Below are 13,449 nucleotides of genomic sequence, written 5' to 3'. Positions count from 1 at the left end.
GGGGTAAGGGGGGGATATCTCCTATAACTCGGCCCCTCCCTCTCCTCCCGCCCTCCCGCCCGCCCCGGCCGGCCTCTTCCCATCCGAGCCCGCCCCTCGTCTTGTCTTCCTCGACATCGCAACGTCGGAGTAGCTCAGGGGCACTTTCGCTTTTCGCTCTCGAAGCGCAATGAAGGCGCACAGGTACCTTTACGCGGCGCTGGCTTGTTGGGCGCTGGAGATCTTATGCCTGCAGGTGAGTGGCCCCCACCCCGTCTCCCATGCGACCCCAACCCTTGCCCTCCTCGCCCCACTGTCCCGGGACCCCCAGGACCCTTCTCCTGTCCTGGGTGGGGGGCTGGATATAGAGAGGGGGTTTAAAACTCGCATCGTCGGCCGCCGAATAACTTTTTAAGGGGACTTTTCAAAAGTGGCATTGATGGAGAGGACTTGCCCCTCCTGGATACTGACTCCCATCGTTCCCAGCCGGGAGAGGGGAGTGGGGTCTGCCTTCCCTCTTGGCCATCCCGCGACCCCTCCCCATATATACCCCCATTGTCTTCCCGTCGCTGTCCAAAAAAACAGAGAGAACCAGGCGAATAAATGAGGTCGTGGGTGCGTTTTCCTTTTTGGAGAGGGAGAAATTCGCTTTTCAAAGGCGAGGGGAAATTTATCGCGGGTGGGTGAAAGGATTTTCCGCGCGTCGAAAGGTCGGCTTTGCGTGGGCTCTGGTTTTTTTTGGGGGGGGGGCTTCCCGTATTCTTGCGAGCTACGGGCGTTCCTCCCCCCTCTCCTGACGACCACCAGGGAGCCCCAAATTTATGTTGCTAAGTGAGACACGCGTTCAGCCCCGTTTCTTGCCTCGGTTGTGAATGCGAATGACGGCGGTGGTTGAGTTAGTCAGCCGGTCGTTAAACGAAGCTGGCCTCCCCCCACCCTTGACCTGGCTCGTCAGAAGGTCGCAAAAGGGGAAGCTGAGATCGTCGTAAATGTGAGTCAGGGGCCAAAGCGTTTTGAATGTTGGATCGCGGTGGGGAAGGTGCGACGGTCGTTAAGCGTGGAAAAACGGCCCCGCATCGCTTTCTTTGACTTTGAATGGTCACTAAATGAACTGTTGTCGTTCAAGGACTATCTGGATTTTCCTGGCCCGGAAATGGGGCTGAAGAAGGCAGATATGTGTGGTCTGACAGTTAGAACAATTCACCCGTGGAACAGCTTGCCACCAGAAAGTTGCGAATGCTCCAACACTGGAGGTTTTTAAGAAGAGATTGGACCAATGGTATATAGGGCTTCTGGCCCGAGCAAGGGGTTGGACTAGAAGACCTCCGAGGTTCCTCCCAACTCTTTTATTCTAGATCAGTTAACCAGTGGAACAACTTGCCACCAGAAGTTGTGGGTGTGCTCTAAATTGGAAATTAAATTAAATTAAAATCAGTGGAGGTCTATTTAAAAGACAATATTCTTTACCTAATGTTAAGTGTGGGTGGGCCACACGCACCTTTCTGAGTGGGTGGGTTTGGGCTTGTGACTTTTAACATAGTTGTGCGTCATTGACCTTTTGGGCCTCGTCACCACCCCCAATTAAATTTCCCTCCGGAAGCAGGGCTCATGCAAAGCCCCCCCCCCATTTCCCCCTTAAAGGGCAGGTGGGTTTCATATCACCTCCTCCCACCCATCCCTGCCCCCATTTTTAAGGACAGATGGGTGAAAAATTGCAGGAAGGAAAATCGGATGGTTTTATAACGGCAGATCCCTGCTGGAGACAGCCACGGCCGTAAGTACAGAGGTAGTCCTCAACTTACGACCACAACGGACCACAACGGAGCGCCCAAAATTACGGTCGCAGAGCGAGACAGTGAGTTTGACGGCCATTCCCGCTCCCGTTGTTAAGCGAATCCCTGCAGTCATTAGGTTAAAGACACAGTTGTTAAGTGAATCTTGGCTTCCCCATTGGTCGGAAGTTTGCCAACCCACCGTCATAAGTACGAGTCGGCTGCCAAGCATCTGAATTTTGATCACTGGACTGTGGGACAGTTGGAAGGGACCTTGGGAGGTCTTCTAGTCCAACCCTCAGCTCAGGCAGGCAGCCCTACATACCATTTGAGACAAATGGTTGTCCAATCTCTTCTTAAAAACCTCCAGTGATGGAGCCCCCCGTAACTTCTGGTGGCATGTTGTTCCACTGGTTAATTGTCCTCGATATCGAGAAATTCTTCCTTAGTTCCAGGTTGCTTCTCTCCTTGATGAGTTTTCCATCCGTTGCTTCTTGTCCTGCTTTCGGGTGCTTTGGAGAATAAATTGACCCCCTCTTTTTGGGGGCAGCCCCTCAAATATTGGAACATTGATCTCTCTCTCTCTCTCTCTCTCTCTCTCTCTCTATCTATCTATCTATCTATCTCTATCTATCTATCTATCTATCTATCTATCTACTCTCTCTCTCTCTCTCTCTCTCTCTCTCTCTCTCTCTCTCTCTCTCTCTCTATATATATATATATATATATATATATATATATATATATATATAATAGTTAATGATCTTAATGGATCATTTGCTGGGTATTCAGTGAGTATATTTTTCTCCAATAAACATTGGTTATAATTTGGGAGGAGAGAGAGAATTTGGTGTCTCCTATTGATGACGACACCCGCTGGAAATCAGAAGGCCACGAGTTCAATTCCTGACGTAGGCCCGAAAGCAGCTGACCCGACCCCCCCCCCAAGCCAGCCACTCTCTCTCAGCCCTAGGAAGTAGGCAATGGCCAATCACTTCTGAAAAACCTTGCCAAGAAAACAGATTTGTCCGAGAAAACACCAGAAGTTCAAGCAGGCACCCCGAAAAAACCCTCCCCAAATAGGTTGGACGATGCCCTTCCCTGCCCGGATGTCCAGAGAGGATTATTAGATCCAGTTTGGATTATAAATTGGTAATCTGTGTCCACGTTTTTTTTTTTTTTTTTTTTTGCCTCGTCTTGCAAAAGAGATGGGTTTTCTTAGCCGATGTCGTTGCTGACCCAGCTCAGAGAAGGGGAAACTCTGCAACTTCCCTTAATCAAAGTCTGCTCCTCTTCAACGCTTCCTTGTTTTGATGATCTTAATGGTTCCCCTTAAATCTAGAGAGAACAGTCCCTGACTTTACAGAGCCAAAATCCAACAGGCGAAGTAGTCAGCTGGCTTTTAATTCCTCCGCCCTCCCTCCCCGTGGGGTTTTACTCTTTCGTGTGTGATCGAAAAAGCTTTTGTTAAACTTGGAAGAGGCAGAAAATGGTCTCCCTGCAATCATTTGAAGACGGCGGTTCTCGATTTTAACAACTTTTAAGATGGGTGGACTTCAACTCCCAGAATTCCCTAGCCAGCACCGCTATCATCTATCTCTCTAGCTATATCTAGCTATTTAGCTTGCTAATTCTCTATTATCTCTCTATCTAGCTATCTAGAGGTAGATAGAGATAGATAGATAGATAGATAGATAGATAGATAGATAGATAGATAGATAGATAGATAACAGATAGAGATAGATAGATAGATAGATAGATAGATAGATAGATAGATAGATAGATAGATAGATAGAAAAAGAGAGGATAGAGAGAGAGAGAGGACAGATATAGAGATAGAGAAGATAGATAGATAGAGATAGATGATAGATAGATAGATAGATAGATAGATAGATAGATAGATAGATAGATAGATCTCTATTCCTCTATTTGTCTCTATCTATCATCTATCATCTCTCTATTACTGTACCTTTTTCTCTGTATCATCTATCTAGCTATCATCTCTTTATCTCTCTCATCTCTGTCCCTCTTCTGTCCATCCACCCACCTATCTATCTATCTATCTATCTATCTATCTATCTATCTATCTAATGTTTCATATCTCCATCCATCCATCCATCCATCCATCCATCCATCCATCCATCCATCCATCTATTTATCCTCTCTCTATAATCTATCATCTATCTAGCTATTTAGCTATCCTCTCTCTGTGTCATCTATCTTTCTATCCCTCTTCTCTCTATTTATATCTATCTATCTATCTATCTATCTATCTATCTATCTATCTATCTATCCTTTATATCATCTATCTAGCTATCTAGCTCTTATCTCTCTCTCTGTGTCATCTATCTTTCTATCCCTCTTCTCTGTATCTCTCTATTTATATCTCTCTATCATCTCTTTATCTATCTAGCTATCTAGCTATTCTCTCTCTCTATCATCTGTCTGCCTGCCTGTCCCTGTGGATTTTATTTCTCTAGCTCTCCATCTCTTTAGATTCATTTCAAACGCCCGTCGCGTTACGAAATGCCTATCAGGGTGAGAATTCAAAACAAGCTTTTTTCCTCCCCGCTGTTAACCCCACACGGCCTCGTGGCAAATGTTCCCCCAGCCCTGATGGAAATTTTTTTAAAGATATATATATATTATAATAATAATTCGGTTTCTTTCCATTCAGCGCGGGGCAGAAAAAGGGGTTGCGTGGCTCGTATGTGGACACACTCACGCAGGCAGACTTCTTACGTGGTGACCGTATTTGCCCAAGATTACAGGAAGCGTGACTCAGAGTGCTAGTGAAGTGTGAGTGTCACGTTTACTGTTAGCCTCTTATTTTGGAAAAAAAAAAAAAAAGTGAACACAACACAATTGCGGCGGCTGGAAACTTTTAAAAGCCGCAAGCAGCTGTAGCTGCCTCGACGCCTTTTTTAATTTTTGTGCAAAAAAGTCGAACTTGGTCGGTTTCACAGAAGAGAGGAAAGAGAATCTATTCACCTCTTATTATAAATCAGGGTAGAGCCCGAACAGACCACAGTTTAAGTCTCTGTCCCGACTTGAACTATCGTGGCTTCTCCCGAGCATCGATTGGGCCTCCCCCCACCCTCCCAAAAAAAATTTTTTTTTTTGCTTTGAAGCTGTGAAACCTTTCCAAAAAGGCCTCGTCCTGCATGAAGCGTGAAAATATCGTTCTTAAAAAACCTCCAGGGATGGAGCACCCACAACTTCTGGTGGCAAGCAGTTCCACGGGTTAATTGTCCTTAACTGTCAGGGAGTTTCTCCTTCATTCCATGTCTCCTTGGTTCGTTTCCATCTGTTGCTTCTTTTCCTGCCTTCAGGTGCTTTTGGACAATAAGATGATCCTTTCTTCTTTGGGGCAGCCCCTGAGATATGGGAACACTGCTCTCACGTATCTGTCATTAACAGAATAAAAGGGGACCTCGGAGGTCCTCTGGTCCAACCCAGGCAGGAGACCCTGTGCCACTCTTGTCCAAACTCTTCTTAAAAGCCTCCAGTAATGGAGAACACACAACTTCTGGTGGCAAGTTGTTCCGCTGATTAATTGTTCACAATTTCTCCTTAATTCTAGGTTGCTTCTCTCCTTGGTTAGCCAGCTGATTTTCGGGCCTTCTGGGCCTACCAGAAGTCAGGAAAAAATGGGCTGTTTCCGGCCTCCAGAGGGCCTCCGGGGGTGGGGAAGGCTGTTTTCACCCTCCCCAGGCGCCAAGAAAGCTTCTGGAGCCTGGGGAGGGCAAAAAAAAAAAACAGGCCTACCAGGCCCAACATGTCATCGCATGCCAAAAGCAGGGGAGCACAGGGGGGGGGGCCCGCATTGAATTGTGGATGTGGGCACGTGTGTGTGTGACCCCCCCCACACACACTTTTGGCACGTGACGGCAAAAAGGTTAGCCATCATGCCCTAACGGTTGTCCAATCTCTTCTTAAAAATGATGGAGAACAAACAATTTCTAGTGGCAAGCTGTTCCGCTGATGAATTGTTGTCACTCTCAGGAAATTTCTCAGGAGCGGGTGCGGTGGCCTAGAAGTGCAGCTCCAGCCTCACCATCAGGAGGCTTGTGAGTTCGATCCTAAGTAGAGGCAGATATTTCTCTCTCTCTCTGGGCACAACGAGAAATAGATCTGCCGAACAAAACTCCTCATTGGAGACTGGAAAGGCATCCGGCCATTAAAAAAACACTCTGCTATCTCCATTCATTTGCCCAGATTCCACTCCGCAACGGATTACGGGGTCATTAAAAGAAGATGAGGATGATCAGGAAATGTTTCCTTAATTTTAAGTTTGCTTCTCATCTTGGTTAGCTTCCATCCGCTGCTTCTTCTCCTGCCTTCTGGGGCTCGGTTGTTTCGAAGTTTAGGAGACTCAAATTAAGGAACCCAAATTTGAAGAAGCTGTGGAATACATCAATATATATATATTTTTTTTAAAGCAAAGTGTGACGGCCGTATGCCGTGTCAGCTCCTTTGGGCGGTTGTGCAACGTGATCCATTCATCGCCGAAAAAAAAAGGGGGGAGACATCCCAGCCGAAGTGGGGTGAACTTTAGACAAGACGTCAGCAATTTCATATCCATAGGGGGAGACCCACAAGTTTCCCTTTCCCAGCTGATGAGATTTTTTTTTTTTTTGGTTTGTTTGAATCATCACCGTGATTTGATCAGCGACGTGACACTGCCCAGCGCGGCGATGGGCTTTAGTGCACGAATGCCGAAAAGTTGCCCCCGGAAACGGAATCGATTCGTTAGACCGTGGTTTCCCATGGAACCACGTTTTGCAAAGAGGGGGGAAGCCAAACGGGCGTGAATCGATCGTTCCTGGGTTAAGCAACCCACCTTGGACGTAAGACAACCGATTGGGTTCAAGGCCAGAGTTAAAGATTTCGTAATCTCCTGGATGGATTTTTGTCTTACTTTACGGCAAACCACGATTGGTGGTTTCTCCTTCTAACTAGCCGACGAATGCTTGGCTTTGTCCAGGAAGACCAAAAATGGTTTTGTTTCAGGATCGGAGGAGCTCGTAATTCATTGAGTACAGGCGGTCCTCGGCTTACGACAGTTTGCTCAGTGATTATTCGAAGTTACAACGGGGCGCTGAAAAAAAGCGAATTTAGGACCGCTTTTCACGGTAGCATCCTTGTGCGATCAACATTCAGGTGGTTGGCAACTGGCTCGCATTTACGACGGTCGTAGCGTCCCGGGGAGGGGTGTCACATGATCCCCTTTTTGCAACCTTCTGATTCTATTCACTTAGCGACGGTGGCAAAGAAAGGTGGTGAAAACGGGGCAAGAGTCACTTAACCAGACGTCTCGCTTAGCCCCATAAGTTTGGGGCTCATTTCTGGTCGTAAATCAAGGACTATCTGTACCCATCAAGGAAATTAACAGAGCCTCCCACGGGTTACCTAACTGCCTGCGCCAAAATAATAATAATAAAAAAATAGAAATTTCCTGTCTTTGTGGCTTCTCGGGAGGTTGTTAAATGTTTGCTGAAATGAAACAATTAAATGGTTCTGAAAAAGGGCTCGGCTTCCCTTTCGCTTCCAACTCCAGAATTAAGAGACTAAAATGTGCCCGAATGACAAGTGGTCCTCGGATTACGACCGCAATCGAGCCCAACATCTTTGCTGCAAAGCGAGACCGCGGTAGAGCGAGTTTGACGACTTTCCTTTCCGCACGTTGTTGAGCGAATCACAGCAGCCGTTAAGCTAGCCACGCGGTTGTTAAGCGAATCCAGCTTCCCCCCTTTAATTCGCTCGTCGGAAGGTTCTCAAAAGGGGGAATCGGGGGACCCCCCAGGCAGGCTGAAACAGTTGCCGAGCATCCAAATTTGGACCATGAGTGTGAAAAACGCTCCTTTTTTCAGTGGCGTCGTAACGTCGAACGGTCATTAAACGAACGGGACCACCTGTAGTCCTTGAAAGAAGGCGGGGGGGGGGAAATGAGAAATAAGGATCAAAAGGAATCCTTTTGCATTGGAGGAAATTCTTGAAAAAAAACACCGAATTTTCCTCCCTTCTTCTTAGCCGGGGTGGTAGTAAGGAGCAGTCAGCAAACTCACCTGGTTGCAAATTTATTTTTTGTTTCTTTTCCCGCAGGCTCAGGGGCTGCCTTACACCCCCTCCCAGGGGTCTCGGTGCCTCAACCCCAGAGAAGAATATTACGAAGAAAACATCCAGAAATGTTGCCGTTTGTGCCCTCCAGGTAAGCTGCCGAGTCCCAGAGGTGTCGCTCGGATGAACCATTGCTGTTGTGGCCCGTACACGGCCTGTGCAGCTACTAGCTGATTCCGACAGCGAGGAGGCTAGTGTGGTGTTGGGCCAGCAGCCTGTGCAGCTGGCACTCGAGTCGAACAATGAGGAGGCTGGAGAAGATGTGGTACCAGAGGCAGGGATTCAGCCAAGGCCTTCAGAACTTCCAGAACCTTCCATAAGTGAAGAGGACGAAGAGGAGGAGCCTCTTCTCGATGCACGGGCGCGCAGAGATGCCAAAAAGGCAGGAGTGGCTCCTCAGGAGGAGGTCTCCTCGAGAGTAAGGCTTGGGGCTAATTGGCCACTCCCTTAGCCTATTTAAGGAGGAACGCCGACTGAAGCAATTTGCAGGGAACAACTTCGTTCACATTCCTTCTTGTCTTGTCTTGCTTATCTTCTCAGCTTCCTGCAAATTGCTTTCTGGGCATTCTGCCAACCACAGTAAGCTTTCAGTTATTATTCTTTGAATCCTTGGCGGCTGTTAATGCAGTTCATTAACAGCCGTTGGTGTAAAAAGATTGGTTTATTCAGTAAACCAAGGTTTGAACGGACTTCGTGTGTGCCGCGTTCTTTGGGGTCCGTAGCTGGGGCAGAACAATTGCACCGAAATCACGATTGCGCATCAGGAGGTCGTGAGTGGCCCGCGCGTGTTTCTCACTGTAAAAAAAAAATGCAGTTCCGGCAAGTCCTCAACGTACAACTGTGACGGAGGCCGGAATTTTTACACTGCTGAGTGTTTTTACGACTTGTCTCGCCCCCATTTTTAAGCGAATCGCTGCGCTTGTTAAGTTAGTCCCACGCTTGTTAAGCGAATCGGGCTTCCCCCCTCGACTTTGCTCGTTGGAAGGTCGCCAAAAGGGGGAAATCGGGGGGGCACTCCCGCCACCGTCGTAAGTACGAGCCGGTTGGTGGCCGAGCGTGGGAATTTGGATCAGGTGACCACGGGGATGCCGGAATGGCCGTAAGGGTGAAGAACGGTCCTAAGCCCCTTTTTTTTCCTGTGCCGTTGTAACTTGGAATGGTCACTAAATGAACGGTTGTAAGTCGAGGACGACTTGTAGACATCCAGCGACGCAGCACCCACAACTCCGGATGGCACGCCGTTCCATTGATTCATCATCATCATCTTTTAATGACCCCATAATCCGTTGCGGGGTGGAGCCTGGGCAACTGAATGAAGCTAGCAGGGTGTTTTTAATGGCCGGATGCCTTTCTTGTTGCCAGTACGGAGTTTTGTTCGGCAGATCTATTTCTCATCGTGCCCAGAGAGAGAGAGAGAGAGAGGGAAATATCTGCCTCTACCTAGGATCGAACTCACAGCCTTCTGATTGTGAGGCAAGAGCACCACTTCGAGGCCACCGCACCCACGCCAAGCTGTCCCGTTGATTAATTGTTCTTAATTAATTGTGCATCATTGATGAACAATTAATTGCTAAGGAGGGAGACCCAACCATGGATGGGGAGAGACCTCAGACTCCTTTCAGAGTTTGCAGAATCTATATCCGGTCATAGTTTCAAGGCCAGCTTTCCCCCTTCTCTGTTACAGGTTTCCGTGTGCAACAGAAGTGCGACAACGGTGTCAACACGCAATGCGTCCGGTGCGCGGAAGGCTCGTACAGCACGGGCTGGAGTCGAGCCGGGAGATGTTTTAGTTGCTCGCCACAATGCAAAGAAGGTAAGCAGAGGGCAGGTGGCATAGCCGGAGGAGGGGCATAAGCCTCAGGAAAAGAGGAGGAGGAGGAGGAGGAGAAGGACAGGAGGACGAGAAAGAGAGGAGAAGGAAAAGAAGGAGAGAAGGAGGAAGAAGAGAGAAAGGAGAGAAGAAGGAGAGCAGGAGGAAGAAAGAAAGAAAGGAGAGGAGGAGGAGGAGGAGAAAAAAGAGGAGCAGGCAAAAGAGAGAAGGAGGAAGAAGAGGGAAAGGAGAGAAGAAGGAGAGGAGCAGGAGGAGGAGAGAAGGAGAAGGACAGGAGGAGGAGAAAAAGGAGAGGAGAAGGAAAAGAAGGAGAGAAGGAGGAAGAAGAGAGAAAGGAGAGAAGAAGGAGAGCAGGAGGAAGAAAGAAAGGAGAGGAGGAGGAGGAGAAAAAAGAGGAGCAGGCAAAGGAGAGGAGGAGGAAAAAGAGGGAAAGGAGAGAAGAAGGAGAGCAGGAGGAAGAAGGAGAGGAGAAAAGGAGGAGAGAAGGAGAAGGACAAGAGGAGGAGAAAAAGGAGAGGAGAAGGAAAAGAAGGAGAGAAGGAGGAAGGAGAGAAGAGCAGGAGGAGGAAAAGAAGGAGAGAAGGAGAGAAAGAGGAGAAAGAGGAGGAGGAGAGAAGGTGAAGGAGAGAAAGAGGAAGAAAAGGAGAGGAGAAGGAAAAGAAGGAGAGAAGGAGAAAAGAGGAGGAGGAGGAGGCGATAATGAGCCAACACTATTCTATCTTTAGCCCTTGACTTTCTCTTTCCACTTAACGACCACCGTTCAGCCCAAAATTTCTGTGGCCAAGCGAGACCACCGTTAAGGCGAGTTTTGCCTCGCCTTGTGGCCTTGCTTGCTTGCCCCCGTTGTTAAGCGAATCACTGCACCGATCACCTGACGTTCCCCGGGGAATGCTGCAATGGTCATAAGTGTAAACAACGGTCGTAAGTTCCCTTTTTTTTTTTTCAGTGCCGTGGAAACTTCGGGATGACGAGGTCCTTGGCCTTCTGAAGGCCTTAAAGAGCAGACACCCCCCCCGAAATAAAGGGCAATGGACCCCCCCCCCGGTCTCCTTCCAGCTGCCCCCTTCTCAGCCCCCTAATAATCCACCCCCCCTTTTTTTTTTCTGAAACAGGATTTGTGGAAGAAAAAACCTGCACCCACACCCAAAATCGGGTATGCTGGTGTCAACCGGACCACTTCTGCAGCTTGCTGGTCTCCGACAAATGCTACCACTGCCAGCCCTACCAGAAGTGCGCGATGGGCTACGGAGTGCTCCGAGGAGGTAGGTTGGGAGGCAGTGTTGGTGCCCATCAAATATATATTTTTAAAAAGTGCGTGTATGTTTCTTGCCACGTTGCAAAACAAGATCGGGCGACAGGCGAGATCCTGGTCCTGTTCTGAGTTGTTTTCGTTAAGACGTTTCATGACCCAACTAGAGAATATCATCAGTGCTAGAAGAGAGTAGAGTTTGCAGAGAGGAAGAGGAGGAGGAGGAGGAGAGAGGAAGGAGGAGAGAGGAAGGAGGACTATGGGATCCTTGGTGCTCTCTGAGCGTGGCTCTTTTCTTGCAAATGTTTCCTGACCCAAACAAAATTAACACCATCCTCATTTCTAGCCCTGATGATACTACCTAGTTCGGTCATGAAACGTCTGTGAGAAAACAGCCAGAGCAAAGTTATTGGAGCAATAAACCTCGCAGGGCAATCAACGTTTTGTGCATAAGCACAAGGTACAGATCATTTAGATTTCCTAGTACGGTTTTCTCTTTGACATTTTTTTTCTTCCTTTTTCCAAAAAAAAAAGGAATACCTTCAATAAAAAAAGGAAAAATGGGACAGGAGAAACGGCTCCTATCGATGGCGCTGCATAAACGTTTGAATCGTAATGTTTAGTTCCTGATTCGCACAAGTTTTATCGACGGGAAAAGGAAGTTTACAGAAAGGCAGGAAAAGGCCGGGAATTTTGGCACAAAGATGGCGGGACGTTAGCCAAGCAGAATTTGGCTCCGGCTTTCAAAATTTAAGAATAGCCAAAGAAGTAGCTGGACCTGAATGAAGGCGATCACGTGACTTCCGGACTCACTTAACGACCCCGTTGCTAAGTTAACAACGGCACTTACCAACCGTCGTATAAAACTCACTTAACAAATGTCTCACTGAGCGGCGGAGATTTTGGGGCTCCCTTGCGGTCGTACGTCGAGGACTAGCTGCGTTTTCCAAAACGTGGTATCCAAGGAAATCAGGCTGGCTCCAGAAAATAATATGATAAATTATAATAATTTTTAAAATATGTCAGTAGTACGTATTTATAAAATCTATGCTCCGCGCCAATCGGTCGCCACTCTTGATGCTTACAAAATAGGCAGAGAAAATGGGATTTAAAAACCCCACAGATAAATAGCTTTTAAGCCTCTAAAACCTCGGTGTGAATAAAGAAATGTTATACACCTTGAGCATCATTTGACGTTCTATCCGCCCCGAAGCTTAAGGGAGAGTCCGGAAGATTACAATCGCGTAGGTGTGTGTGTGTGTGTGTGTGTGTGGGATTCTCCCTGGCACATTGCGTGGAAGTGAAAGTTGGACTTTGAGAGAGAGAAAAAAAAAAGGCAGGACGGGAGAGGACATTTAGGCTTTTTGAACTTTCGTGTTGGAGAGGACACGCTGGAAAGGCGAGCCAATAAACAAACCAGAAGGTCATTGAACCATCGAGCCGATGATGTTTCCTGCCTAAGCAGGGGGTTGGACTAGAAGACCTCCAAGGTCCCTTCCGACTCTTAGATTCTATTCTATTCTATTCTGTTCTGTTCTGTTCTATTCTATTCTATTCTATTCTATTCTATTTTATTCCATTCTGTATTTTATTCTATTCTGTTTTCTATCCTATCCTACATTCTATTCTATTTACTCTTCTGTTCTATTTTCTATTCTATTTTCTGTTCTGTTCTATTCTACATCTTTTCTGCATTCTGTTCTGTTCAGATTCTATTCTATTCTATTCTTCATTTATTCTATTCTATTTTTCATTTATTCTACTCTACTCTACTCCACTCTATTCTATTCTTCATTTATTCTATTCTATTCTTCATTCTATTCTATTCTTCATTCTATTCTATTCTATTCTTCATTCTATTCTATTCTTCATTCTATTCTATTCTATTCTTCAGTCTATTCTATTCTTCAGTCTATTCTATTCTTCAGTCTATTCTATTCTATTCTTCAGTCTATTCTATTCTTCAGTCTATTCTATTCATCATTTATTCTATTCTATTCTTCATTCTATTCTATTCTATTCTATTCTTCATTCTATTCTGTTCTTCATTCTATTCTATTCTTCATTTATTCTATTCTATTCTTCATTTATACTACTCTACTCTACTCTACTCTACTCTACTCTACTCTACTCTACTCTACTCTATTCTCTGAAGTGTGGCAAATGGCCACACTCAGAACCAGAAGCAACGGATGGAAACTCATCAAGGAGAGAAGCAACCTAGAACCAACTAGGAATTTCCCAGAAACAATTAAATCAGTGGAACCACTTGCCACTAGAAGCTGCGGCCGCTCCAACGCTGGAGGTTAAGATTGAGATGAAAACCCGAAGATCTTGGCTTGGGATGAGACCTCCTCCTCCAGCTATTCTCCTTCCCTACTTCCTGGGGGAAGGGAATGTTCCTCCTCTGACATCAGAAATAAGGCCAGAATTACTCCTGACAGGCTAATTTGGACTTACAACAGTTCATTTAGTGACAACTGGTTGGAAAGAGGCAG

At 46.8% G+C, this 13,449-nt stretch overlaps 1 protein-coding gene across 1 annotated transcript in view; it reads left to right on the top strand.

The window, feature by feature from the left end:
- The first annotated feature begins 164 nt into the window (after nucleotides 1-164).
- Nucleotides 165-13,449, top strand: part of TNFRSF1B (TNF receptor superfamily member 1B) — a 19,868-nt gene continuing 6,583 nt past the window's right edge. Inside the window, exons 1-4 of the mRNA XM_070956319.1 lie at nucleotides 165-235; nucleotides 7,857-7,962; nucleotides 9,556-9,684; nucleotides 10,815-10,964. Coding sequence (XP_070812420.1) covers nucleotides 170-235; nucleotides 7,857-7,962; nucleotides 9,556-9,684; nucleotides 10,815-10,964 — 451 coding nt within the window. The 5' untranslated portion in view covers nucleotides 165-169. The remainder of the gene's footprint in view (nucleotides 236-7,856; nucleotides 7,963-9,555; nucleotides 9,685-10,814; nucleotides 10,965-13,449) is intronic.

The sequence above is a fragment of the Pituophis catenifer genome, unplaced genomic scaffold, assembly GCF_029215685.1.
Source record: "Pituophis catenifer annectens isolate HBS135680 unplaced genomic scaffold, rPitCat1.0.hap2 SCAF_18, whole genome shotgun sequence".
Lineage (NCBI taxonomy): Eukaryota > Metazoa > Chordata > Lepidosauria > Squamata > Colubridae > Pituophis > Pituophis catenifer.
This window is presented reverse-complemented; position numbering and strand designations above follow the sequence as displayed.